This window comes from Sceloporus undulatus, chromosome 7, assembly GCF_019175285.1.
Source record: "Sceloporus undulatus isolate JIND9_A2432 ecotype Alabama chromosome 7, SceUnd_v1.1, whole genome shotgun sequence".
NCBI classification, from domain to species: Eukaryota; Metazoa; Chordata; class Lepidosauria; order Squamata; family Phrynosomatidae; genus Sceloporus; species Sceloporus undulatus.
This window is the reverse complement of record NC_056528.1, coordinates 14,227,474-14,253,567: the sequence shown is the minus strand read 5'-3', so window position 1 is coordinate 14,253,567 and position 26,094 is coordinate 14,227,474. Positions and strand designations below refer to the sequence as shown.

At 44.9% G+C, this 26,094-nt stretch overlaps 1 protein-coding gene across 1 annotated transcript in view; it reads right to left on the bottom strand.

Moving 5' to 3' along the window:
- BRINP1 (BMP/retinoic acid inducible neural specific 1) overlaps positions 1–25,349 on the bottom strand; it is a 63,796-nt gene extending 38,447 nt beyond the window's left edge. The window contains exons 1-2 of the mRNA XM_042480170.1: positions 25,331–25,349; positions 7,777–8,044 (exon numbers count right to left, since the gene is read on the bottom strand). Coding sequence (XP_042336104.1) covers positions 7,777–7,994 — 218 coding nt within the window. The 5' untranslated portion in view covers positions 7,995–8,044; positions 25,331–25,349. The remainder of the gene's footprint in view (positions 1–7,776; positions 8,045–25,330) is intronic.
- Between the last annotated feature and the right edge of the window lie 745 nt (positions 25,350–26,094).

Below are 26,094 nucleotides of genomic sequence, written 5' to 3'. Positions count from 1 at the left end.
TACAATCTGCAAGTATAAACATTGCGCATACAAGTGTGCATTCTTAGAAGATGTAGCGGGCATTCAATATACTATTGGAAATATTAGACTTGTGGAAACGGCTGCCTTCCACATTGCACAATGGGAAATCAGCAGATACATAGCCAGTTGGACAATGTTGGTGTTCCACAAAAGGGTGGTAAAACACAACCACAACTTGACTACCCTAGTGTCAGTTTATGCTGTGCAAGCATGATGTAGCATCACCTTTCCATAGTCTACATCTGGCTGGCTAACCTAAGCAATGAAAAAAGGTGGAAATCAGTCCAAAAAAGAAAAGAAAGAAACCCACTCTACCACAATCAAAGCTTGGAGAGGTAAGATATAATAAAACTACATTCCTGGGTCTTCTGGTGTGTTTCCCTTTGTTCCAGCTCCAAATAGCCCACAGAAGCAAAGGAAAGAAACCTGGGTTCAAAAATAGTTTGTGACACCATCATTCTGAGCTCCTGCATTTATTCCTCAGCCATTCAAGCGAGGTCAGGTTGCCTGTAAAGTCTGATGTACAGGAAGGCTTCATGCGCCTCTCGGTACATCTTCTGAAGTTCTTCCTTGGGTCACACAAAGACCAAGCACAAGAGAACATTGGCACTCAAATGCCTTTCTGGATACAATTGGTGCACAAAAGCCTGCTTTCAGCGGAACATTAAAAGATCTTTTGCTCAGTCTCACTTTCTCTGTAGTGTTTCATCAATGGACGTACCGGTAATGTAAGGACGAAGGCACTGAAGCATGTGGGCAATCAGGGATGTAGCCGGGGGGGGGGGCTGGGGGTCCGACCCCCCCCCTTCCATTAGAAAAATGATGGTGTGTGCTGCTGCGCCGCCGCACTCAAGCCCATTATAATGGTGGCACTTAGCTGGACCCCGCCCCCTTCCTAAAATCCTAGCTACGTCCCTGGGGCAATGCCTCATGCACATAACTTCATGCAGTGTGGGGCGGGGAATAGAGAAGACAGAAAAGAGCAGATATATAAATGTGTGTGTGAGAGAGAAAGTCATTGTAGTGGCTTCAGTGCTGGAATATGTCTGTGGAAACCAGGGTTTGAATCCCTGCTCAGCCATCAAAACCCACTGGCTGAGCTTGGGCAAGTCACACTCTCTCAGCCACAGATGGAGGCAATGGCAAGCCCTGTCCAAACAAATCTTGCCCAAAAGAAATCTTAGGGTAACCATAAATCAGAAAGTTTCAGCTTTCACCTTCTTCAGCTGCCAAAGACAAAACTGAGTTGCAGCCAATCCCAGGTAGGCAATCTAGTTTTCAACATGAATGATGGTATTATCCTCTAGGCCAGTGATTCCCAAACTTTAGTTCTCCGGATGTTTTGGACTTCAACTCCCAGAAACCCCAGCCAGCTTGGCCAACACTCAGGATATTTGGGAGCTGAAGTCCAAAACATCTGGAGGACATACATTTGGAAACCAGTGCTCTCCGCTGAGGTCCATGTAGTGTTAGGGTCTTATGCCTCCAAATCCAGAAATTCTCCCTTTGGTCCAAAACGTCTGATGGAAATGGGCCCTCAATACTGTTTGTATGTGTGAATGCATGTGACTCTGTGTGTGTGTGTGTGTGTGTTTTCAAAAAACAGAACAATGGATGGTTCTGAATGCATCTGTTTCAGTTTTGAAAAGATCCCTGGAAATCCAGGAAAAGAAGCAGGTCAGGAACTCTGCAGCTTTTAAGAAACTCGCCTCCAAATCCATTTGAGACACAATTGCCAATTAGAACGAAAAATGTTGTGACTTTCCACCGGCTTTACAAACTCGGCTTCCAAAGGGTAGCAAAATCCCTCGCTCGGCTTATATCAGTCACATCACGACCAAAGGGGCACGGATCTCAGAGGGTTTGGTAGCGTAACTGATATACAGTATTTCTAATGAACCCAGTCCATGTCCTCTCGCAAGATACTTGGGGGAAATCATGCCTGAACCAGGTGCAGTCTGGAAACTAGTGAAGTCATGAGATAGAAAAGACTCTCTGTGTGTGTTGCGTGCGTTCAAGCCATTTCCGACTTATGGCGACCTTAAGGCAAACCTACTGTGGGTTCTTCTTGGCAAGATTTGTTCCAAGAAGGTTTGCCATTGCCTTCCATTGAGAGCATTTGACTTGTCCAAGATCGCCTAGTGGGTTTCCATGGCTGAGTAAGGATAGCATGGACTGAGAAAAAGACAAATGGATGGGTCTCAGAGCAAATCAAGCCTGAACTCTACATAAATGCCAAGATAAACAGAGGCTGCTGTACTTTGGACATAGACACCATAAGTCAGTGGAAAAGATAATGCTTGACAAAGTAGGGCTGATTCCCACTACCTTTTAAACCAGACACCAAATCGGTTTGAACCAGGTCAAATGACCCTGGTTCCCAATTGAACAGAATCACTGAAGCGATTCGGAGGGGGGGTCCATGCGCCAGACCCATTTAACCCGCGTCTTTTTGATGCAGATTTTTTTCTGCATCTTTTTGGATAAATCGATTCTGTGAAAATGTGGACCAAATGTGGATCAGAATCGATTTAAATTTGGCCTTTGACCGGCTGGAGTGAGTCCATTTTGAATAGATTCATTTGTGAATGTGAACCACAAGTGGGTTATTTTACAGGGGGGAAATGCAATCAGGGCAAATGCAGTGTGAACCATGCTCTGCTGTCGAATCGATCCATGAATTCGGATAGCAAACTAATTTATTTGTAAGTAGGAATGAGGCCTTAGGAGGTAGTATGGAAAGAGGGAGACTGTAGTACAGGTGGATTGATTCAACCAAGGAAGCCAAAGTTGCCCTGGCTTTGCAAAATGGCTGATGACCAGAACGCTTGAAGGTCTCTCATTCATAGAGTTGCCATAAGTCAAAGCTGACATGGCAGCAACATCATTGATTTAGCATTTTACTAGTTGCATGTGGTTGCCCTGCACACCGTTTCTTAATATGCATTTGTTGAACTCTATTATAATGCGTCTCCAGGTGCATATGCACCAAACAGTGAGATGTAAATACTTTAAATTCAGTTCAGCAGATTCCACAGAGGAGATCATTTTTATCATTTATGATAACTAGGTGGAATAATTCAGAAGCAATGGCCATGGCAAGGAAAAGCAAACCTGGACATAATGCTCTAGGAGTAGCAATGTCACATTTGTACCTTGCAAAGCATGTCAATTAAGCCTGTTAGCATCCCATGCAGGGAAATATATGTCTTAATATGATGGAACTGTTTTCTGATATTAATAAACGCCTTCTATTTATCCACAAAACATAAATGTTCTACCCCCCCCCTTTCTTTTCTTTTCTTTTCTTTTTTTTTTTTTTTTTTTTTTTGGTCAATGTGGCATGAAATGGCTTTTTTAAAACTGCGAAATAATCAATTTTAAACCATGAAGAAGAAGGGAAAAAAATGTGTTCCTCATCTTTTATAATTATAATTAAACATCCCAATAACTAATAGCAGTTTAGTCACAGCAGGGGAAGGGAAAAGAATCTCACTGGGTCCACGATCGGTAGAATCATAGAGTGAAAGGGAACGAAAGGGCATCTAGTACAACCCTCCTGTCAATCTCTCCCAAGATACGTCCATCCAACCTCTATTGGAAGGCTAACAATGAAGAAGGGTCCACTGTCCTCTAAGGAAGCCTAGTCACTGTCTACGCAGTCATCATCATCATCATCATCATCATCATCATCATCATCATCATCATCATCATATTTGATCTGGTGGAGATTTCAGCCTAAATCCTATTCATTAGTCCCAATTTTGAACTTTCCGCTCTTCAGAAGACCATCCATGTCACCTCCAGATAAAAGGAACAAAGCATTCAATGAAATATGCTATCCATCTAAGGACACATTGAGGCTGATTTATATCCCCCCTTGTTTTGACCATTCGCAACTTCCAACCACTGTCTATCCTTTGCATCGGAGTCAAGAAGTTAAGTTAAACTAATTTATTTGGACATTTATACCCTGCGAACTCGAGGGATGGGTGAGAAAATTTTGTTTGGCTCACATTTTAATATGCACTGACCTAATTCATGCCTCCTGAACTGATACATGGAGTAGACCACAATTATCCTTCAGTTTTTGCTCTTCTCAGGAATTTTTAATGTACTGTGCCATTCCAGAGACATTAAAAAATGCACACAAGTGGAAAAGGCCACACTATTTACAATCTCCTAACTCACTGTGGAGCATACCTTAGGTTGATGCCCTGTTTAAGGTGGCAAGTGTCCAGGTAAGGGCACCTATTGTGTGCTTTCAAGTCACTGTTGACTTATGGGAACCCTAAAGTGAATCCATCATGGTTTTTTGGGGGCAAGATTTGTTCAGAGGGGGCTAGCTTTTGCCTTCCTCTGAGGCTGAGAAAATGTGACTTGTCCAAGGTCTCTGGCCAAGCGAAGACTCGAACCCTGGTCTATAGAGTCGTAGTCTGACGCTCAAACCACTACACCTAGTTGGCTTCTCACTTCCCCTACCTCCCCTACCATTCTTTTACTTTACATACTTCCAGCTCTTATGCGGCCTATTTAACTGGCAACACCCAGCCAATAATGCCTGGTGGGATTTTAAGTATCCCATGTTTCAGGGTAGGCAAAAAGTTCTCCTACCAACTTTTTCCAATATACTTATCAGCTTTGACTTTTGTGGATTTGATTATTCAATGATCTTATTAATATGTTCTCTCTAGGAATATCTAGGTCCTCCTGCGCAGCTCTATGGTCATCTTAAACCAAAAAATCACACTGATGGACCTAGATTCCTAGAGAGAACACTCCACTAGGCATTTGTAGCACCTCCAGCACAATTCTATGGTCAATGTTTGGCAGATGTTGACCACAGAGTTGCACTTGAGGACCTATCGTTTTCTAGCTATAGTGTTTTTGTTCTTTGTGGTTTTCCACATTCACTGGGGTCCTGTGCCCCTGACCCCAGAGAATGTGGAGGGACATGTGTATTTCCAATCAGGTGACAGGGCAAAAAATCCTTCCTTGTCCCCTGTGAGTGACCACCACCACCTGCATTGACCCAAAAGGTGACCAGGAAAGAAGGCAAATGCCAAATGGGGAAAAGTCTTATACACTAACTCTGCCCGGTCGCCACATGTGCCACAATACACTCTCATGGCACTCTATGCCTTCCTCAATCAAACATGGCACACAAAGCTGGCCTCACCCTTGCCAACAGTAGAGCTACAGAGGGGGAAACCAAGACAAAAATATGCACAAACATCTGTGCTCCCTTTAAAATAAGAATCTTTTGCAAATCAACATAAAAATGGGGGGAAATGAGTTATACTTGATAAATGTTCAATGTTATAGAAAGTGAAATAGACAGACTCTCCAGCAAACTCAGAGTTGGAACACACTCACTCACACATGTATATACATACATATGCGTCGCATAGTCTCTCCGCAAAATTAAAAGCAATCCTAACAATAAAACCTCCATAAAAACAAACATAAACAAACAGCCGTAAAAAGAGAATTGTAAAACACAGCAGTAAAAGAGTGCCATAAAAAGCAAATCAGCAGAAGGAGCGACAGGCTAAACAGATATGATCAGAAACTTTTTTTTCCTGGTTTTGGAAGTGGAGGGAGGGTTTTTCACTTAGGTAGAGCGCTCTTGACAACTTTGCCAAACGAAATGAAAGTTGGGACCATGCAAATCTCCTTTGGAGGACTATCAAGGTGCTGAGAAGAGCAAAGGAATCTGGAGTCCTGTTGGTAGCTTCTGGTTTTGCAAATGCCCCTATGGAACCAGTTGGATATTTTTTACCAATGTGGATTCAGTTCAGGGTTGAGGCATGTGAGTTGCTCATGCAGCACCATTGCACATGGATGCAAAGTGTGCATCAATATCCATGATACACTGTGCAAGTAGGGCCATACACCTTGAGCTGGGCATTCAGATCCATAGTTATTTGTGGGTTTTGAGGGCTATGTGGCCATGTTCTGGAAGAGTTTATTCCTGACGTTTCACCAGCATCTGTGAAATCTCTGAAGATGCCAGCCACAGATGCTGGCAAAACATCAGGAATAAACGCTTCCAGAACAAGGCCACATAGCTCCCAAAACTCACAAATAACTATGGAGGCCAGCCATGAAAGCCTTTGACTTCATGTTCAATTCCACATTTGGAGCCTTGTTCCATTTGCACTACATTGCCATTCAACATAAAGATTGTGTGGGAAGATCCAAAGGTGGAATCCTGTTGGGTCTTACACACGCCTAAGTTCCCCTGAATGGATATCTGATGCAAAATAGCCATATTCCATTCAAGGTGGGCAGAGGTGCAACATGGAGATGCATGCAGAGGTGCATTGAGTCTCAGCTGCACAGTGGTGCAATTCATTCACAAGGCAGCATTTGATCACCGTTGCATTACTCCATGAATCTAACATTATGGTCCCTCTCCTAACTGTAGCATCTCAGCCACTGTGTAATTCTGCACGCAGCGATTCCTGCTATGGAGCTCCAGCGCAGGATCCTGACCTCTCATTTCTTTTCTGCATCCGCCACTCATTTCTCCTGGCTGCAAAGAAATTTCACTAATGTCTCATTTATGGATGTCTCAACACAGCGAGGGAGCCTGCCAAGGATTCTCAAGTCCCCCTGAGAGATTTCACCTCCATCAATAAGGCATCAAAAGCGATTCTCTCCCGTCATGCATCGCACAATGGGTACAAAAATATCTCTTGGATCCCTTTTCTCTTTGCAAAGTTAAGCACAGAGAGAAAGAGAGAGAGAGAGAGAGAGAGAGGAAGCAACGGAAAAGCCAAGCTCAGTAAGAAGAAAACAGCTGATCCAATGTTTTAATAGTTTCTGCAACAAGATTTCCATGATCATTGTTTCAAATTTTCAACAACTGCAGAAACCATGCTAATAAATGCCGATATTTTCCCCTCTCAGACTCAAAAAGAAGAAGGAAAAGAAAAACCCTTGGCTTCTCTTTTCAAGAAGGAAATATTTTGTGCTCATGAGGATGAACCAGAAGGGCATCCACATTTGACGTTTTGATACCACTTTAGCAGCCATAATCCTGAGATAATCCTGAGATCATTCTTTATGGGATACTTAGAATTCCCTGCTAGAGAATTTTAGTGCAACTGAGAGTTGGTTACAGTAATGACTCTCAACTTTTGATCCTTTGGGAGTCTTGGGCAGAGGCCCCAAGGATTTTGGCAGTTGGAGACCAAAACATCTGAAAGGCCAAAGATCGAGAACCAGTGGAAAAACACAATTGCCAATCCCTCACGTCAGACAGCCTCTATAGATCAAGAATGCACTTGATCTTTCCTAATCCTCCTCTCAAAGCTAGGGAGAAATACTTTTGCAAGTTTCCTCCAAGCTGCCAGAAAGTCTTCAAAAACCACACCAGTTTCAGCGCCTATTCTCAATCCGGGACTTAATCTGCGCAAAATTCACATGTGGTCGTTTTGCACAGAAGATTCACATGTGGCCATTTTGCACGTAGACGATACTGTTTCTGTGCATAAATGGCATTTTTCTGTGCAGAGGGGAAAAAGTGTCCTGCACAGAAAAGTGCAGTTTTCTGTGCAAAAAATAAAATTAAAAAATTCCACCTGCAAATTTTGCACAAAATGAGCTCCAAACTCATTATTCCCCATCTATGATTCTTATCGTCGACTTCAAAAACGAGTTTTGCAACGTCTCTGGGTCTCTGGAAAGAAGTGAGTAAAGCAAAGGGGGGGGGGATAAAAACGCCGACGGGGAAAGCCGGGGCCCTACCTGTATATTTTATATCGGGTTGTAAATCCTTGACGATGTCTTTCCACAAAGGATAAGTAGCTCCGCGCGTGGTGGAAAGGCCCCCTGTCTGAAATAAGCCAATCAAATTCCTTGGAGACATGTTGGTTGGTCGCAGCGGGTTCCTGGGAGGAGGGCTGGATTGTGATATGGTCCCATATAAAGAGGAAGTAGAGGAACTCAATAAGCCTCCAGTTCATGCTTTTCTGTCTGCCTTTTTCCTCTCATTCTTGCTCCATTCTGTGGAGTCCTGTGTGGGAAGGAAGGAAGGGAGGGAGGGAAAGGGAAAGGAGACAAAAAAACAGAGACACAAGAGAATTATTCCAATGAACTGCAGGAATGGGGGAACAGTTCAATTGCAATGTGGAGTCGAAGGCTTTCATGGCCAGCATCCATAGTTTTTGGTGGGTTTTTGGGGCTATGTGGCCATGTTCTAGAAGAGTTTATTCCTGAAGATGCCAGCCACAGATGCAGGCGAACACGGCCACATAGCCCAAAAAACCCACAAAGATTTTGAGCTGCCCTTCACTTTTTTGTAAGACATTTGTCAAGAAAAGTGGGGTACAAATAAATATATACTACTTACATCCCTAACCAAAACGGAGGCAAGTAGAATACATAGCATGGCCTGCAAAACATGGTTGTCCACCTGTTTTGACTGACAACATTTTTGTAAGCCACTTTGAGTCCCTTGCCAGGAAAAGTGGGGTACAAATAAATATATACCTACTTACATCCCCAACCAAAACTGTCAGTCACAAATATAGGCAACTAGAATACATTGCACACAGCCAGGCCTGCAAAACATGGTTGTCTACCTATTCCAACTGACAACTGTTTTGCAAACCATTTTGAGTCCCTTGTCAGGAAAAGTAGGGTACAAATAAATAAATATACATACTTACATCCCTAACCAAAACTATCCCTGGCAAACAGAGGCAACTGGAATACATAATACACTGCTTGGCTCACAAAACATGGTTGTTCACATATTTCAACCAACAACTCTCAATAATTCCATCCACATTTGACCCACGTTTGGAGGTTCTTTACTATTTCGGTACATCCAGGCAGCTGAAAGTTCCCCAGTTGGGATTTATAATCTATTGCTTTGTTTCCATGTTTTACTCCTTCTTTTGCCTTTCAGTTTTCTTGTCCTCCTCTCTCTCCAAACTGCATGGGGGACACAGCTCCAGCCACACTGAATATGCTGCCCTATGACACACACAGCTACTATCCACTATATTTCAACACAACCTCTGGTGACCTGTCTCCGAAGTTCAACACCCAAGATAGGCAGCAAAACACACACACATACATATATATATATACACACACACTGGGAGTGAAAGACATAATCGCTCACGTTGACTTGGGTGGAAGGGAATGGCATGTCTGCGTTGATGGAAACAGGCGTGCGGTTTAATGAAATGAAAATAAAATGGCCGTTCGAAGGGCTGATGGATCATGAAAATGGACACAAAGATCGATAAAGGAGGCACAAAGGAAAACAAGAACCAAATTAGAGAATTAGGGGCTCGAGGAATACAGCAAAGCTGCAGAGACAGTGACTGATCACAGAATATATGAGGCCAGAGCAACAAGCTGGCCAAAGGCATTCTGCTGCCTGAAGCAAATGACAAGTACAAAAGCAGACAATGCCATAATGGCAACAGAGAAGAATTCCCCGAAAGCTTGCTTAGGATGTATAGAGCCACACAGTTCTTGGCCTTGAACCTGCCAATCCTCTCTCACTGCAAAATGGTAGTCTGGTCCTACTGATGGAGCTTCAGAAGGTTACAGGTGGCGGTGGGGATGGTGGTGTACCTTCAAGTCATTTCTGATTTACAATGACTGAGGCGGAGAGAAGGTGACTTGCCCAATATCACCCAGTGGGTCTCATAGCCAAGATGGGATTCAAACTTTGGTCTCCAGAGACTTAGTCCAACCCTCCAAGCACTCTGCCATTTGAGAAGCCACATGTTAGAATATTGATTTGTATGTATATTCCATGTTTCACTATAGACAGTTTCCGTACACTTGCAGTTTGAGCTTCTCTCCCCTCATCATGTTTGGCACGTATATGGCCTCCAGAGTCTTCTATGAGCAGGTAATTGGCTCCCAGCAGTATAGTGTAGTGGTTTGAGCAGTGGACTATTCCACCACTCAAGACCAGGATTTGAATCCCAGCTCAGGTATGTAAACCCACTGAATGTCACACTCTCAGACTACTCAGAGGAAGGCAAAGACCTTCCTTACCAAAAAACCATGATGGGTTCACTTTAGGTTTGCCATAAGTCAGTAAGGACTTGAAAACACACAACAACAACAACAACTACTACTACTACTACTACTACTACTACTACAAGATTAATCAATAATAAATGACAGAAATTACAAAAACTCTGAAATGAATGTAAGAATGCAAAGACGAAGCTGGCTCTCCCTTGATATCCGTAAACAATTGACTTGGTACATTTGGTCAGCATCATTTCCAAGGCCCACATTTTGTTCCAAAGACCCAAACCAGAAAAGTTAAAATCAACTAAGTTGTTGCTTATGGTGTGGTTTTAACAGAAGAAAGAAGCTCAGCAATTGGTGTTAGTACTTCAACTTTGCTACAGCTGTACAACCTGCCTCCAGGGAGAGAAAGAGAGAGATAGAAAGAGAAAGAGATGGAAGGAGGGGCTGGAGAACATCCTGAAGGGCACAGAAAGGAATGAATCAGCAAAAGGATTGGCGTTTGCTGTGTACAAAGTGGGTCTAGGAAAAAAAAGCATGACTATCTCTCTCTCCACCCGCCTTCAGTTCTCATTACAAGAAATGGCACCATTGAGACCATACTTGCAATTCTCATTGCAAGAAGTGGCACCGTTTCCAGAGTCCCAGACAGAAAAATGACCCTAGAAGGGGTCTTAACCAGGGTCCCTAGATCTCAGGGTCACACTCCAAAGGCTGAGAGAGTGTCACCTGCCCAAGGCCACCCACTGGGGATCCAAACCAGAGTCATAGTTCAACATTTAAACCACTGTGCCATGCCAGCTTCCTCTACGTAGAACTAGGGTAGACCATGAGATCCTTACTACAGAAGATAAAGCTTCCTTGCCTCTCTTTCCTCCGTACTGATCTTCTCCCCAAGTCGCATCTATCCCCGCTGAAAGCGGACAGGTAATTCCAGCAGCGTCTTGGACCCCAAGTATTAATGCTTTGATGTGGCTCTGTGCAACAAACCAGATGGCAGCGTATTCCCTGCCAGTGTGTGAGGCTCGCTTTGCCGTGAGCACCTGCAACCCCTGTCTCATTGAATATTCTGAGTTGCCTCTGATTTTACTCCAGACGTCCTGATGCAGAAACCTATCCAGATGAATGAAACCCCCCAGACAGTTAAGCCTGTTCCCATTCTAGACTCCTGACAAGGAATTGTCAAGAAATATCAATGCCTTTGTCTTCCGGTTCACAGAAAAGGAGTTACAATTCCCTTGAAGCAATGGGTCAGTTTCTGCAATGACATGGAAGGTAGATTCCTTTACATCCTCTCATCCTCAGCTTAAGAGGAGCACACATTACACCGAAAATGGAGAGAGCTGGAGAAAGAAAGGCCACATGTCTCCATCCAAGGTGACCCAAGTTCTGAGATTTTAAGTGAGGACTTTCTCTTGGTCTCTCCACCTTCACCTGTATGGTTGGTGAGGATACGGAAGAGTCTTTTCCGTGCCTGATCCCAGAATGTGCAGCTCCCTCCAAACTTAATTATTTAGGTAGGCCTAAATAGCTTGCAAACTGTATGTGTGTTGTGTGCCTACAAGTCATTTCCAACTTACGGCGACCCTAAGGCAACCCTATCATGAGGTTTTCTTGGCAAGATTTGTTCAGAGGGGGTTTGCCTCTGCCTTCCCCTGAGGCTGAGAGCATGTAACTTGTCTAAGGTCAACCAGTGGGTTTCATGGGCAAGCAGGAATTGAATCTTGTTCTCCAGATCCCTCTCAATATTCAACTTAAGATATGCACAGGTCATTGAGGGAGCATCTATACAGTAGAATTAATGCACCCTGAGTGCTGTAGCTCCATCCTGTGGCATCCTGGGATTTGTAATTTTGTAAGGCCTTTGGCCTTCTCTCCCAAAGAATGGGGGCGCCTCACAAAACTACACATCCCAAGGTTCTGTAGAATGGAGCCACAGCAGATAAAGTGGTGTCAGACGGCATTATTCCAGATGTTTTAGACTGCAGATCACATCATCATTTGCTATTGCCCATGTTGGCTGGAGCTTCCAGGAAATGACATCCAAAACATCCTGAGAGACAAAGTTTGCCCATCGCTGGTTTATCCCTTCATTTTTGTTAAAGATCTTTGGAGATCCTGATCAAGAGCATTCTGAGGATGGACTGCCTGCAAATCTAAGGCTCTGTATGGCCCCCAAGGCTGTTTCTATGGCCCTTGTATCCTACAGAGCCCCAGAAGGAAAAGCAATTTGCCTCTTCTAGAAGCCTGCAAGCAATTGACCTCCTGAATTGGTCGCAGAGTCCCTAATACTGTTGGGCATTAAAAAATACCCATGTTTCAAACCCTGGCCACTTCCCTCTGGACGCTGCTTCCATGTTTGGAGGAAAAACCAAAGACTTTCGGCCTTGTATCTGTCTCCTGGACAGGAAGAAGGCTTCCCTTCCAGACCCCATCTAGAAATTGAAAACTCCTATTCCCCTCCCTCCTGCCACAAACAAATGAAGCCTTGCAAGGAATCTGTGGCATGTAAAACTGAAGTCACTCTGCAACAACAACTCCAATTTCCACCTCGGTCCTGGAAGAAGCCTCCAGTACAGCCTATGGCAGGCACAACATTTTCCCTCCTTCTCTCTAGGCTTCCTTGTCTGTCTCGCTCCACATATGAATTATGGATACGGAGCCACATCCTACCTTCACACCTGCCTCCCCTGCATCTCTCCGACCCCTGCAACTAACCAGCAATTCACACCTGTATGGCTCCTTATCACAGTCTCCCACCTGGCCATTATATCTCCCCCCTGATGCCATGCCCTGTAAGTGGAACACTCCTTCATTCTTAAGTGGCATCTTATCTCGGCATTTACACCTGTCTTGTCAATGGCAGCGGTGTTCGTACCCGACAGTGTCTCCCCCACTGCTTCCGATCCCCCCCCAACCCACTCCGCTTCTCCTCGCCATCTGATTCTTGAAGTCCCAGCTCTTGCCTTCTCTGCAACTGCTTCACTTTCATCCTTTCCCATCTGCTCAGAACAGAAACTTGATGCTCCCTTCACTTCCATACCTCTTCCCATTAGTATTCTCTTTCTATGACTTTGCTTCCTGTAGCAGCATCACCTTTGAATCTCATCTCAATCTAGACTGAAGAGGTGCCAAAACTGAGTCCTGCATTTGGGAACCTCTTTTATAAGCACAGTCAGCCCTCCACATTTGCGACTCTGACTTTTGCAGATTTGATTATTTATGGTTTTGATATGTTTAAGTCCTCCAGGGCAATTCTGCTGGAAGTTGCCCCTAGAGTTATGCCAGAGATCCTAAAATACTTCTCTGGGCATTTGTAGGTCCTCCAGCATGATCCTATGATCAAATTCTGGCAGGAATTGACTGCAGAGTTGACCTGGAGAACCTGGAGATTTCTAGAGTGGTGGAGGAAGAATTTTATTCATCCCAGTTGACTTGGGCAAAAGCAAACTGCTGTATCCTCTTCTAGCTTGTCTATTCTCCCCATGCATCACTTTTTGCCATCTCGACCCCAGTCTTGATGTCCCTTGGCCACACGTGTCCCAGATTTCACCCGTGAAATGTTGGCGGGTACGTTTTTGGAATGGAAACCCACAGGGTGACCTTGGTTAAGTCACACTTTCTTAGCCTCAGAGGATGGCAATGGTAAACCTGCTCTGATGACACTTACCAAGAAAACCCCATGATAGGGCTGCCATAAGTCAGAAAAGACTCGAAGGCACACAACAACAACAACAAGTACAATAATGTTTCTGTTGCCTAGCCTTTGGCAGGTTGTGCATGCCTATAAACATATTCCAAGAGATGCTGGGTGATGAATGTGAATGTGGGTGAGGATGGGCTGTTGATGTCTTAAAGATAGCTGTTCCTGGGAAGAACATAATATAGAGCAGCCTTCCTTCCAAATATAGATTCTGTCAAAATCCTAGCTACTAAATTCAGCAAACAAATCCTTACCCTTCCCGTTCCCTTTCTCTGTCACCTCTCCTTTTGATCAGAAGGCCTTGGGGCAAGGACTTTCTTGTTTGCATTAATCTTTCAACCAATCCGGGAGCCTTTCTGGCTAAAGAGCAGGGCAGGAGGGCTTTTGCAAAATTAAACACGAAGCAAATCAATAAGCAGCTACCTGCCCTCCGGCCTCAAAACTCTGACTGTGCAAGCAAATGTCACGGATGGGAGCTGGCTCGGCCATGAATTGCATGGTTTCCAACATTTCGGAGATAAAAACCAGGGCCCATGTGGCCAAGCAACATCAAAGTCCAGTCAAGACGACAAAAGTAATGGACAAAGAAGGACAGATAAGCTAGGAGAAGCTGCAACAGCTTGCTTTTGCCTGAGTCTACTGGGAAGGGCAAGATTTTCTCCCTTCCTCTCCTCTCCTTACTTGCTGAGTTAGCAACTGCAAAATATCTTTTGCATTTTGAAGACAGTTTGCAGAAACTGAAACATAATGAGTACAACAAGGAGGACATGGGATGAGGAGAGAGATATGGGGACATTTTTAATGCAGCTGGGGGGAAAATAGGATGACAGAGGACTGATCAGGACTGTGCCTGCCACAGGAATACCTCTAGCTGGCAGCTTCCATGTCAGTGGGTTGGCGAATCCATGCCAGGCTTTAATCTCAAGGAGGTAAAAAGGTGAACATATCTTGGATAACTCCAAACCAAATTCCAGAGTGGCTTCACACAACCTCTGATTTAGAAGCCACTGGTTGCCACTGGTTTCCACTTTATAATATGTCACACTGCCAGTCCTCCCGAAGAGGGGATGAGAGATATGTTTTGTCATCTGAAGGACAAGGAGATGAGATAATGAAACTGGCTAAATGGGCCATGTTTAGGATGGTCCATGGTCAGAATGACCTGCATGTTCCTCCTAGGATAGTCATGTGTTGGAGATATCCTCTATTTCAAGAGTGGACAACTGTCCCAGTTCAGATGTTCTTGGTCTGCAAATCCCATGACTGCTCACCACTGACCACACACAGCAGGTTGATATGAGTTGCAGTCCAACCACCCCTGGAAGGCCAAACATTCCCCCTTTTTATCTAAAGCAGTGGTTCACAATCTTTGGTCCTCCTAGTATTTGGGGTTCTGCCTCCTAGAACCTCTAAAACCCATTTCTTATGTTGGCCTGGGTTCTGAGAGCTGAAGTCCAAAAGCATCTGGAGGTTTGAGAACCACCAATTTAAAGTAAATCAAGGCTGTCTGTTCAACATCTCTCCAGGGTCTCATTTGAGGCCTTTTCCATCTCCTCTGATCTGCTACTTTTAGTGGGAGGTCCCCAATTCAATCTGGGACCCTCCGCATGTGAAACAGGCCCTCTATCACTGGTGACAGTCCTTCTGAGCAGCACACCAGACACCCAAAATAAATAAATAAGCAAGCCGCACCTGATTTACGTCTGTGCTTAAAAACTAGGGCAGCACACACTGTTCCGAGCAAATTATCGCTTGATTCGCAGTTGCAACTGTGAATTATTTCTGCCGAAAGTATTTTGTTTCAGCTGACATCAGGCAATGGGAAATTTATATCTGTGGCAATGCAACAATCGCAAAGAGATGAACAGCTTCTTGGCTTCTGCCCAAACCACAAGTCAAAAGCCTGTCATCCAATGGCGACCAAAATGAACCCACCGTGGAGTGGAAGGATTTAGAAAAAGATCTTCTGGTGGGTACTGAACATTCCTAGGGTGTTCTGGCACTTCTTAGCATGATATCCAGATGTGCATCAGGAAACATGCCAATGGGCATGAGTGGCCATTTCGCATTGGGTCATGACACATAATTGTTCCACTGCTTCTCAACAGATCCCTCTACATTACAATGTCACAGCAGCCCCTAGGAGAATAGGGATGTTACAAAACTATTAAATTCAATTTTGCACATAGATAAGGCCATTTATGAAGACAAAAGTCCCAAGTACAATGCCAGCCAAGGAGGAGTCGGTGTTCTCCTGAAGCAGCCAGCCATTTTGGAAGGTGGAAGGTGGGCTCCTTGCTGGCACCTTTTGGATTCTGCCTGAAGCAACTGCTTCATTTCATCTTATGGTAGTCCTGTCCCTGGTGAAGAAAGCCATCCCCTGCCATCTTTAGATTTCCATTTGGTGCATGCAAAGAAAGGAAAGACCAAGAGGGGGAACACACAACACGTTTGTCTAGTTTCAGCAACTGGGTCCTCTTACAATCTGCAACGCAACCCTCCTCCTTAATTACAGAGCGCTGAGCAGAATTAACCGATATCAAGACACTGAACTTTTATGGGTTTCACTTTGGTGGTGCTTTTATGACCTCCCACGGCGGGGAATTTGGCTTCTCCTCCAGACGGATGCTCTTTCCTCCTGCCTTCCTCTTGAAAGGGTTTTTTTGGTGTTCCATTTCGAAAGGCTCTCTTGGCATCCTTCCATCCCAACCTTAAAGAATTTCCTCTCATCACCAGACATGCCCTCTAGGCTAAATAACAATATATTTTCCTCCCATTGTGTGTATGTGTTTGTGTGTGTGTTTCAAACTCATTTAATTTGCATTTCCACAGCAATGTCCCATTAGTATAATGGAATTACAATGTGTCTCTTCTTTTTTTAAAATTGCATCCAGTAACCAACGGCATGGCATTTGTCCGCAGATCCTCCAAGGGAATCAACAGTGGAGAGTGCCTGTAAGGGGCATATCCATTCTAGGTTTTGAAGGAGCTAGATACGATGTCAAATTCTATCCCCAAAATAGGTTCAGGAACTCCTGGGAAGCTTGGACTAAAAAACCCCGAGCAGATTAGCTGCTCCTGGTTTTAATCCAAACTTTGAAGGGATTGGAACCTAGCCTCAAAGTGTCTTCTGCACCTTAGATGCTTCCTTGAAATCTAGGGCTGAAACCCAGAATTCAGAACCAAAAATGTTGACTCTTCACATTGATCCAATTAGGTTGGCATTGGCACTAGGGCCTTGCCCTTCATTGCAGGACTGCTTTGCTGGGAGGTGTAGGGTAGGCCAAAATACACACAACCCTGCCCTCCAAATCATGCCATCCTGTCATTTGCCAGACCCTGAGACAGCAGCCTCCCAGAACCAAATAAACCAACACTAGCAAGATGAAGCAAAAGCATCATGAAATAAACATTCTTTGCAGATATGCCAAGGTTGGGCCAAGATTGGGCTGCTGACTGCAAGCAAACCCCAGAGTCACTTTTGTGCCTCCCCAAGGGTCAAAACCGGTCCCCAAATGCCCTCTACAGAGTATGTGGAGCATTTCCATTATGATGGATCCATTTAGCCCTAGGAGAGGCTTTTCTGAAATAGAAATTGAACAGAATTCTGTGAGCTGATGTCCAAACATTGTGTTCTCCTACCTTGACCCACCTGGTTTAAGCTCTTGTGAACTGACTTTGCAATATCCTCTCCTTTGCTGACTTCTAAGCCAAGAGCTGGCTGTCTTAAAGGCACACTCTGAAGAATATGTTTGTTTATTGCTACACAGTGCCACTGAACTATGAACAGATGTCATGTTGAGGATGGAGAAAGCATGTTTTCTGCTCCTCCAGAGACTAGGACACAGAGCAGTGGATCCAAAATACAGGAGAAGAGATTCCACCTCAACAATAAGAAGAAGTTCATGAGGTTAAGAGCTGTTTGACAGTGGAAGACGGTGCCTCAGAGGGTGATGGAGTCTCCTCCTTTGGGAATTTTACAACAGAGTCTGGATGACCATCTCTGTTGGGGATGCTTTGATTGTGTATTCCTGCACGGCAGACTAGGGTTGGACTGGGTGACCCTTCAGGTCTCTTCAAACTCTATGATTTTATGAAAGTCCACTCACCCAGAACTTTTCTTTGTTGGACACCATCTAGCAAAGACTGGATAGCCATCTGCTGGAAATTAAGCTATGGATTTCCAGCATCAAGCAATGGGTTGGATCAGCTGATCTATAACACAGGTATTCAAAGTGACAAGCCAAAAAGAAAACAAAAAGCAATTTAACCAATGGGCACAAATATGGTAGCAACCTGGCACACTGGGGCACAAAATGCAGTCACCCCACATTAGAGATCTTAAGAAGCACTATTTGACAAAACATTCTCCAGCTCTATGGTGTTTGCTAGACTGTTATCCCACCCCCTAGAATATGTGGATTCAGCTTTAAGAAGAATCAGAGACATTGCCATCCCTTTTTTGGCTAGCGGCTGAAATCTCACCCTCCCTGGCAGCCGCGCAATTAATGCCACTTGGCATCTGGTCTGCGAAAAGTTGCACCAGAGCCAAGGATTCAGAAGCCCCTACAAAGGTGGCATCCATCAAAGGACTGAGTAGCCAACCCACGTGAGAGCTGGGCAAGGGGATCCTGAATGGGCTTTCATACAAAGGGAGAGAAAAGCCGGGCACCTTTGCTTCCTTCCCCGCATCACAAACACCGGTTGAATGAAGAAAAAGCAAGGAAATGGAGGAAGATGAATGTTAAGGTCGTGAGATGTCATGCTCTCCTTCGCCAGGAAACCAATCAAGGCAAGTGAGACAAAACCAATCAAGGCAAGTGGAGGAGAGAACAATCAAGGAGAACATCTCAAGGGGCTTCAGCAGGAAAGGGAGAAGTTCATCACAGGACGCAGGGACGTGACTTCCATGTCTAAGCTGGAGATACAATTGCTCCCAGGATTTCTCTCTCTCTCTCTCTCATATGTGGTAAATATGGGAGCAAGCTTTTGTCTTTGGATGCTGCCACACTGCAGAACCAATGCACCTCGACACTGCTTCAACTGTCATGGCTCTATCCTATGGAATTCTGGGAACGCTGGGGTCCCCACCTTTGTTCAGCATCAGTTAATTTCACTTGCCATCCCTTTCCTTTTAGATCTCACATTCTTTTTATCTGACTTTCCCAAGAAATTTGCAAGTGTTAATATGCTCTTTCTAATAAACAAACTGAACACTCAACTGTACAGGTCAAATTCGCATATTCCCATTATGGAGATCTCAGGTTCTTCTCAATGAATTTATGGAGACATCTGCAAGATGCTGGAAAGTCCTCAATACATATAGATATGGATTGATCTGAACAAGATTCTAATCTTAACATGCACTGAAGGCTATGGAAATATCATGTTCTTCTCATTGAATTCTTGCTATGGAGACCTTAGGTTCTTCTCATCGAATTTATGGAGATGTCTGCAAAATGCTGGAAAGTCCTCAAGAAGAAAAAATACTGAGCTGAACAAGATTCTCATCTTAACATGTACTGAAGGCTGGCTGAGTTTGGTTACTTATTCATGTATGAACAGGTTCTTCAAGTCATCCTTCTCGACTTAAAGCCCCCTAAGCAATAACCGCATTATCATAATTGTTGCATCTTCAAAATCATTTGTGACTTACAGCAACCCTAAAATGAACTTATCATGAGGTTTTCTTGGCATCATTTGTTCAGAAGGAGTTTCTCATTGCCTTCCTCTGAGGCTGAGAGTGTGTGACTTGCCCAAGGTCACCCGGAAGGTTTTCATGGCCAAGCGGGGATTCGAACCCTGGTCTCCCAGTGTCCTAGTCCAACTCTCAAACCACTACACCACACTGCCTCTCTTTATTATCATAATATAAAGGTGCAAAGCTTTCCATTCTCAAAATGAAAGTATTCACACCTCTAAAAAACCAACAATTTAAATATATAGATAGACAGATGATATAGATATAGATTAGATACAGAGATAAAGATAGAGATAGGAATGCAATTACTAATAACACAGAATGAAATTTTAAACAGAAGGCTTCCTTTCAAAACTTATAAGGATGGAGCTGCACAAACATTTGTGCAATTCTACCAATGTGGAGCCACCACTAAAAAGGCCCCGAGCTCCATATCCACCAAGCTTTTGCAGATAGACCAAAATGATCTAAATTTCAGATGGGTTTGGATCAGGTAGAAATACTCTGCCACCACGGAGGAGGACACATCCACCATGAAGGCCCTGGTGCACCTTGGAGGAAACTCTGCATGAAAGTGACTAAAATAATAGCAAAGCAGTGAGAGTTGCAACCACCTACTGCCTTGCTTGCCATGGAATGGATCTGTGGATCTGCTGAGGATGTCTCCCCTTCCAGAATGGACACCTTCCACTCAGCGCTAAACTATCAGAAAGTCCCCATAGCCCAATGCTCAAGTAAGAAGTCATGCTTAAAATAACACTAAACAGTCTCTGCAATCTCAAACGTATCCATTCAAAAGTAAAGGTCCATCAGGGAATGCTCTGGACGTCCTTTTTGTTCCAACAGGTTTGGGGGCACTAGCTGTTCCCAAAAGCCTGTTGGGATATAATGGTTTTGGCCTGCTTGCCTCCTGCAAGGAAGTGGCCAGTCTGGCCTCTCTAAGAAGGGAGTTTGAGAACTTGGGAGCAGCCACCAAGTAGGCCCTACAAGGTTGTCCTTTTGGTTGTGGTCTTCCTGGAAACATTGAGTTGCTCAATATTGGAAAGAGGAGAGAGGGTGGAAGTGTAGCCTAATCCAAAGGGGCTCTCCTTAAATATTTATGCTCAGTTAGGGCTGAGCCAAGAGGTGAAAAACAAGGCTACATCTCTCCATTACCATCATCACAACCCAATTAGACTAAGCATTCTTCAACCCACAACAGACAGGACCCTTCCTTGCCATATGAGGGCAAGTGAGCAAGTGATGGAAAGAAAACAGATGCTACTATGACCACTCTGCAGTCTTTGCTGTCTGCCGCCCACACAGCATCCGCTGCCCGAGGCAACTGCCTCCTTCTTCCAAATGACAGGACCGGCCCCTGTCTTTCCATCTCTAGTTCTAGCTCTGGAAAGGCATTAAAACCGAAAGGCGCTGTCAGTTCCACACAACCCTTGTCTCCCTCCCAGCCGCCCACACTCTTCTTTTCCCCCCAAAAAAGAGGAATATAAATAGCTCCCAGCTACAACAAGGCAATGTATATGTTGCTGATTTGTGTTGATTTTCTCCCCAGCTCACAGCCTGATGCCATCTCCTTTGCTTTATTGGAAAAATGGAGACGGTTGGCCAAACTGGGTGCCCACTCCTTTGAAAAAAAGAAGAGGCTTGAGGGGAGCGAGGTCTAAAACCAACAGGAATTGGAATGGCTTTGGCATACAGCTGGCATTGGCAAACCTTGTCTCCGAACCCCAGTTTAACAGAGTCGGAGCTCCCCCTTCTGGGAGACACAGTATCTTCATAGGAGATGCATTTTGCAAGACAAGAAGACCCCCTTTGGGTCTATATTTGACACCCCTTTCCCAAATAAGACAGTAGTGCATACACATTTTATTCCTTATGGGTGGAGGAACCGTCTTTCTATGCCCCTCTTAGCCTGGCGTCCCCTTCATACTCGGAAAATAATCCCATTTAATGTTGTTATCCCATAACCTTTCAATCTGCTTTGCCCTTTCTCAAGACATCTCCTGCCCTCATCCTCATTCCTTGTTTCCCAATACAGTTGGCCTTCTGTATCCATGGCTTCTTTAGCCATAACTTCAAGTATTCACAGCTTGACTATATATATATATATATATATATATATATATATATATGCGCCTTGATTTTGCTATTTTACATAAGGGACACCATTTTACTCTGTCATATTTAATGGGACTTGAGCATCCATGGAGTTCAGTATCCATAGAGGGTCCTGGAACCAAACCCCAGTGAATACCAAGGGCCTACTATATATCCCAACATCATGTCCTTTCCCTGCCTCAAAGCAAATAGATCTAAGCAGGCCATGGTTCAAGCCGTAAGGATTTTGAAATGCAGGAATGCTCCACCACCCAGACCTCTGGGCATGCACAGAGTGTACTCAATAGGAAGAGGCAGCTCTCTCATTCAGTCCAAATGCAATTTTCCCTGCTGTTCATATCATTTCCCAAAACAAGAAGCAAAGAAAGACTACCTAAAGTCAACTTCTCATGGAGGGAGAAAAGGAAGGGTTGGTTTACAGCCTTGAAGGCACCGGATCCTGTTTGAATGTAGAACCTAAGCGGGTTCACCCTTGGTTAGTCCTTGGATGGGAGGCCACCAACAAATACTAAGTGCTGTAGGCTCTATTTCAGAGGAAGGAATTGGCAAAACCACCTCTAAGTATCCCTTGGCTATGAAAGCCCTATGAAATTCATGAACCTGCCATAAGCCAAGCCATGACTCAAAGGCACATACGCATATCCCAAAGGCTTCAGATCCTGTCTCATTTCAGAAACTAAATAGGGTCAGTCGTGGTTAGTACTTGGATGGGAAACCGCCAATTAACACCAGGTGCTGTAGGGTGTATTTCAGAGGAAGGGACTGGCAAAATCACCTTTGAGTATTCCTTGTATAAGAAAATCCAATGAGATTGATGGGGTCGCCATAAGCCAACAGGCGACTTGAAGGCACATGTGCACACACATATTTCTGAAACAAGACCAGGACTGTTGTCTGAATCTCTATTCCTGCCTTAAGGAGATTATGCAGTTTCCTAAACAGCTTCCTCCACATACGCTCTCAAAAATTCAAGAAGGGGAGTCAGGATATGTCTTCCTCCTTTCAACACTGTACGGTTCATGAGCATGCACATCGGTAGCACTCTGGGGTGCATCCTTAAGTCTCAGTATTAATGCACACACGCACACAAAATGCATGTAGATACAAGGTATAACTCATCCTCCTTCCCTTGAGGCTGTTCTGGGGAGGGGGGGGAGAGACTTTCCCAGCATGCAAATATATACACACATCAGGAACACACATCTCTAAGCGCACACTTTCACACTCCCTTGCCTCTCCCGGATGCACAGAAATTGCTGTTTTCAGATGCACATTGCCACATTAAAGCTCCAAAAGCTTGCTTCATTTGCTCCCTCTTTCTGTCCCTGCAACTGGTGCAAGACAAAACGCTTGCACGTCGCCCCTGTCTCACCAACACAGCAAAATGTACAAGCAGGGGGACACACTCAATTGCACAGACACACAAGCCCAGCTCCCCAAAGGGCAGGCGCAGCTCACTCATATGCAACACGCTCCCTTGCATACCCCAACACAGTCTTGCTATGTTCCCAATATCACACAGGAGAGTCCGAGTTTCTCTTTCCACCCCATACATGGACCCCAAAAGCTATTTCCTAAGCTGTACCAACCCTCTCCTGTTTATCACAACACCAACACAACGCCAGGTGGACCCTTCCCTTCTTTCTTCCTTCCTGCAGCACTATCTCATCCTGTTTTCCCTGGGGTTCTGAGTACATGCAAAGTGCAATATAAGGGGAGGGGAAGAAGGGGGAATGGAGTGTGCAAAGCATTTTCCTACTGAGTGCTAAAGAACTCCCCAAAGAAACAAACCCACACATACACACACACCAACAGCTAGAGGGAAAACAACAAGCAAGGCACACTGCAAGGGAGGAAAGGAACTGGAAAGGCAATCCCCAATCTCTCTTTTTGCTGGCCACGAAGGTCCTGGCCATGATATATGTGCACATCAGTACACACATGCATATGCAATCGGACAATGGTACAAAATGTATCAGATCAAGCTGGGAAGGAAAATTGCAACCAGAAGATTGTGCTTTCCAAAGGAATCAACCCTATGCAGATGTGTGTGTTGTTGTGTCTGTTTGGTCTATGTACAAGCGGATCTTTGGTAACATTTGGGTAACATTAAAAATAGAAACTGTTCTGCTTTTGAAAGGAGTTTGCAGGTATCAATGTGCAATTGCCTGATGCGATAGTTAGGAGAAGCCTGTGTGCATCCAAGGAAGCATCGTATGGGGAGGGTTGTGTGTATGTGTGCTGTGAGGGGGAATCACAAGTGAAAACCCCTGTTTTAGTGCACTGGGGTGAAATGTTGGGTTGTGAGGTGGTGTTTGTAGGGAAGTGAGGAAAATATATAAGGAAACTTAATTGTACTGCATGCGTATCCAAGCAATGGTGGCGGGAAAACAGACAACCCAGGTGGTGTTTTATGTATGTTTGTGCATGTGTGTATGAGAGAAGGAGGCATTGAGGATTCCTCTGTGTAAACTCTCTCCAAAAGCCCAGCTTCTGTGGAATAGCCAGGGATGTCTTGATGCTTGCATAGGGCAAAAGACCAGCAGAATGTAAAATAAAATGCAAGGGATTCTCTGTGCGCCAGTGAGAGAAACAGCCATGTGCGTGCATGTGTGTGAATAGGCATACCCCTTGTGCATGGGTTGTGTAAATCAAAGAGAAAAAGAAAAAAGAGAGACAAACGCCACACTGTGTGAGAGAGACCCAAAGCGAAAGGACATCTGTGAGGAAAACTCTGGGTGCTTTGTGTGCTAGTCACAGTGTCGGAGAGGTGAACATCCATGCAGCAGCAAGACGTGATCAGCAGTGGGGCTGCATGCCTGTGTGAGCCTGTGTGTGAGAGAGTTGCGGGGGAAAGAAAGACACAGATTGTGCATGCATGTGTGTGCATGCAGGTCCATGACTCCCAACAGCCGGACGCCTGCATCTCTCCACACCAACCTAGAGTCTGTGCAAATTCTCCCTTTGCATCACCCACCCACGCCTCTGAACTCTTCACCAAAATCTGTGCAAAGCCCACCCTCATCTCTGGATGGGATGGGGTCCCACTCTTGCTTTTCCAACAGAGGTGAACAAATCCTTCCATTTATGGGATCTCACTACCAGCCTTCTTGCAACCCTGAGCTTTAAGTACCTAAGCTGTAGGTTCAAGCCCACCTCCCCATATCACTCTTTCGCATGCACACTAAAACTGTGTATCTGCTGCATCTCATCTTCCTAATCCTCTTCTCTGAATGCTTGAATCCTTTCGTGCATATCAAGTTCCTCTAGAGCATGGCGCATCCTCCACCTTTCACAAATATAAATATTGAAAGGACAACTGGAATAAAGTTGAGCATAATCTCTGCCTCCCAAAGTACCTCCTACCATCCTGGAGCTTCCATCCCTGATCTATGATGCTCCACATTCATGTATCACACACAGAAGATCTCTCATTTCATTCTAGGACAGTTGTGGGCTATTCTCTTTTCTCCCCAAGGAGTGGTCTGCGAAACCCAAGCATTTTGACTGACAAGCTTCTGGTTGTCACTCTGCAAACATAAAACGGGGTGATCCATTAAACCAAGAGAACACCATCTCCTTGGGGACACCCTCGCTCTTCCTCCCGGACTCTATTAGGCTCGGTTTTGATCAATATAAGCCTGGCACAGACATTGACACTGAGACAAGGGGGGTGGATGGATGCAATGGAGGGGGGGGGGGGAGATACAGAGATGCTGCAGTTTGTGGAGACATACAAACACCCATACACATATAGACCCAGCAAGGCTACACACCAGTCTGTCCGCTTGCTCACTCTCCCTTCCAAAGCATGGCCCAGCAAACAGAAGCATGCTCACCCAGTGGGATTCAACACACAAGTTGTGTCTGTGTGTGTACACATGTACAGTCTCTAGCCAGCTTGGAAGACTTTGATAGACACCAACACACACACACACATCCAGCAAAGCTCCACACCAGTCTGTCCCGTTCCTCGCCTTCCCTTCCAAAGAGTGACCAAGCAAACACAAGCATGCCACCCAGTGGATTTCAACACACAAGCTGTGTGTCTGTGTGTGTGTGTACACATGTGCAGTCTCTAGCCAGGCTGGAAGACTGAGACACAGACAAACACACACAAGGCTGGTGTGTAAGGCAGCAAGGAAGGTGCACGTACCCTTCCATCGCCTGTGCATGTCTCTCGATCTGAAAATACACCCAGAAAGAGGCAATTGTGCCTATGCTGCAGTTACACACCCTCAGTGTGTGACCGTACACCCACACCCCCCCCCCCCCCCACACACACACACACACACACACACACAGAGCAACAATCTAGATTCAGGACTGGATGCACACAGGAGCCTCCAGACACTGTGGCTTTTTCAATACCCATCAGAGAGACCACATGCAACTGCACATGGGCTGCAGTTACACACAATTTAAGTGCTACTGTGTGCACATATACACACAGGACTTAACCCTTTGCTCACTAAAGAGGGGGAGAGACTGCAAAGCAACGTGGCTGGGAGCTGATGCCCCCTACCATTTTAATTTTTTT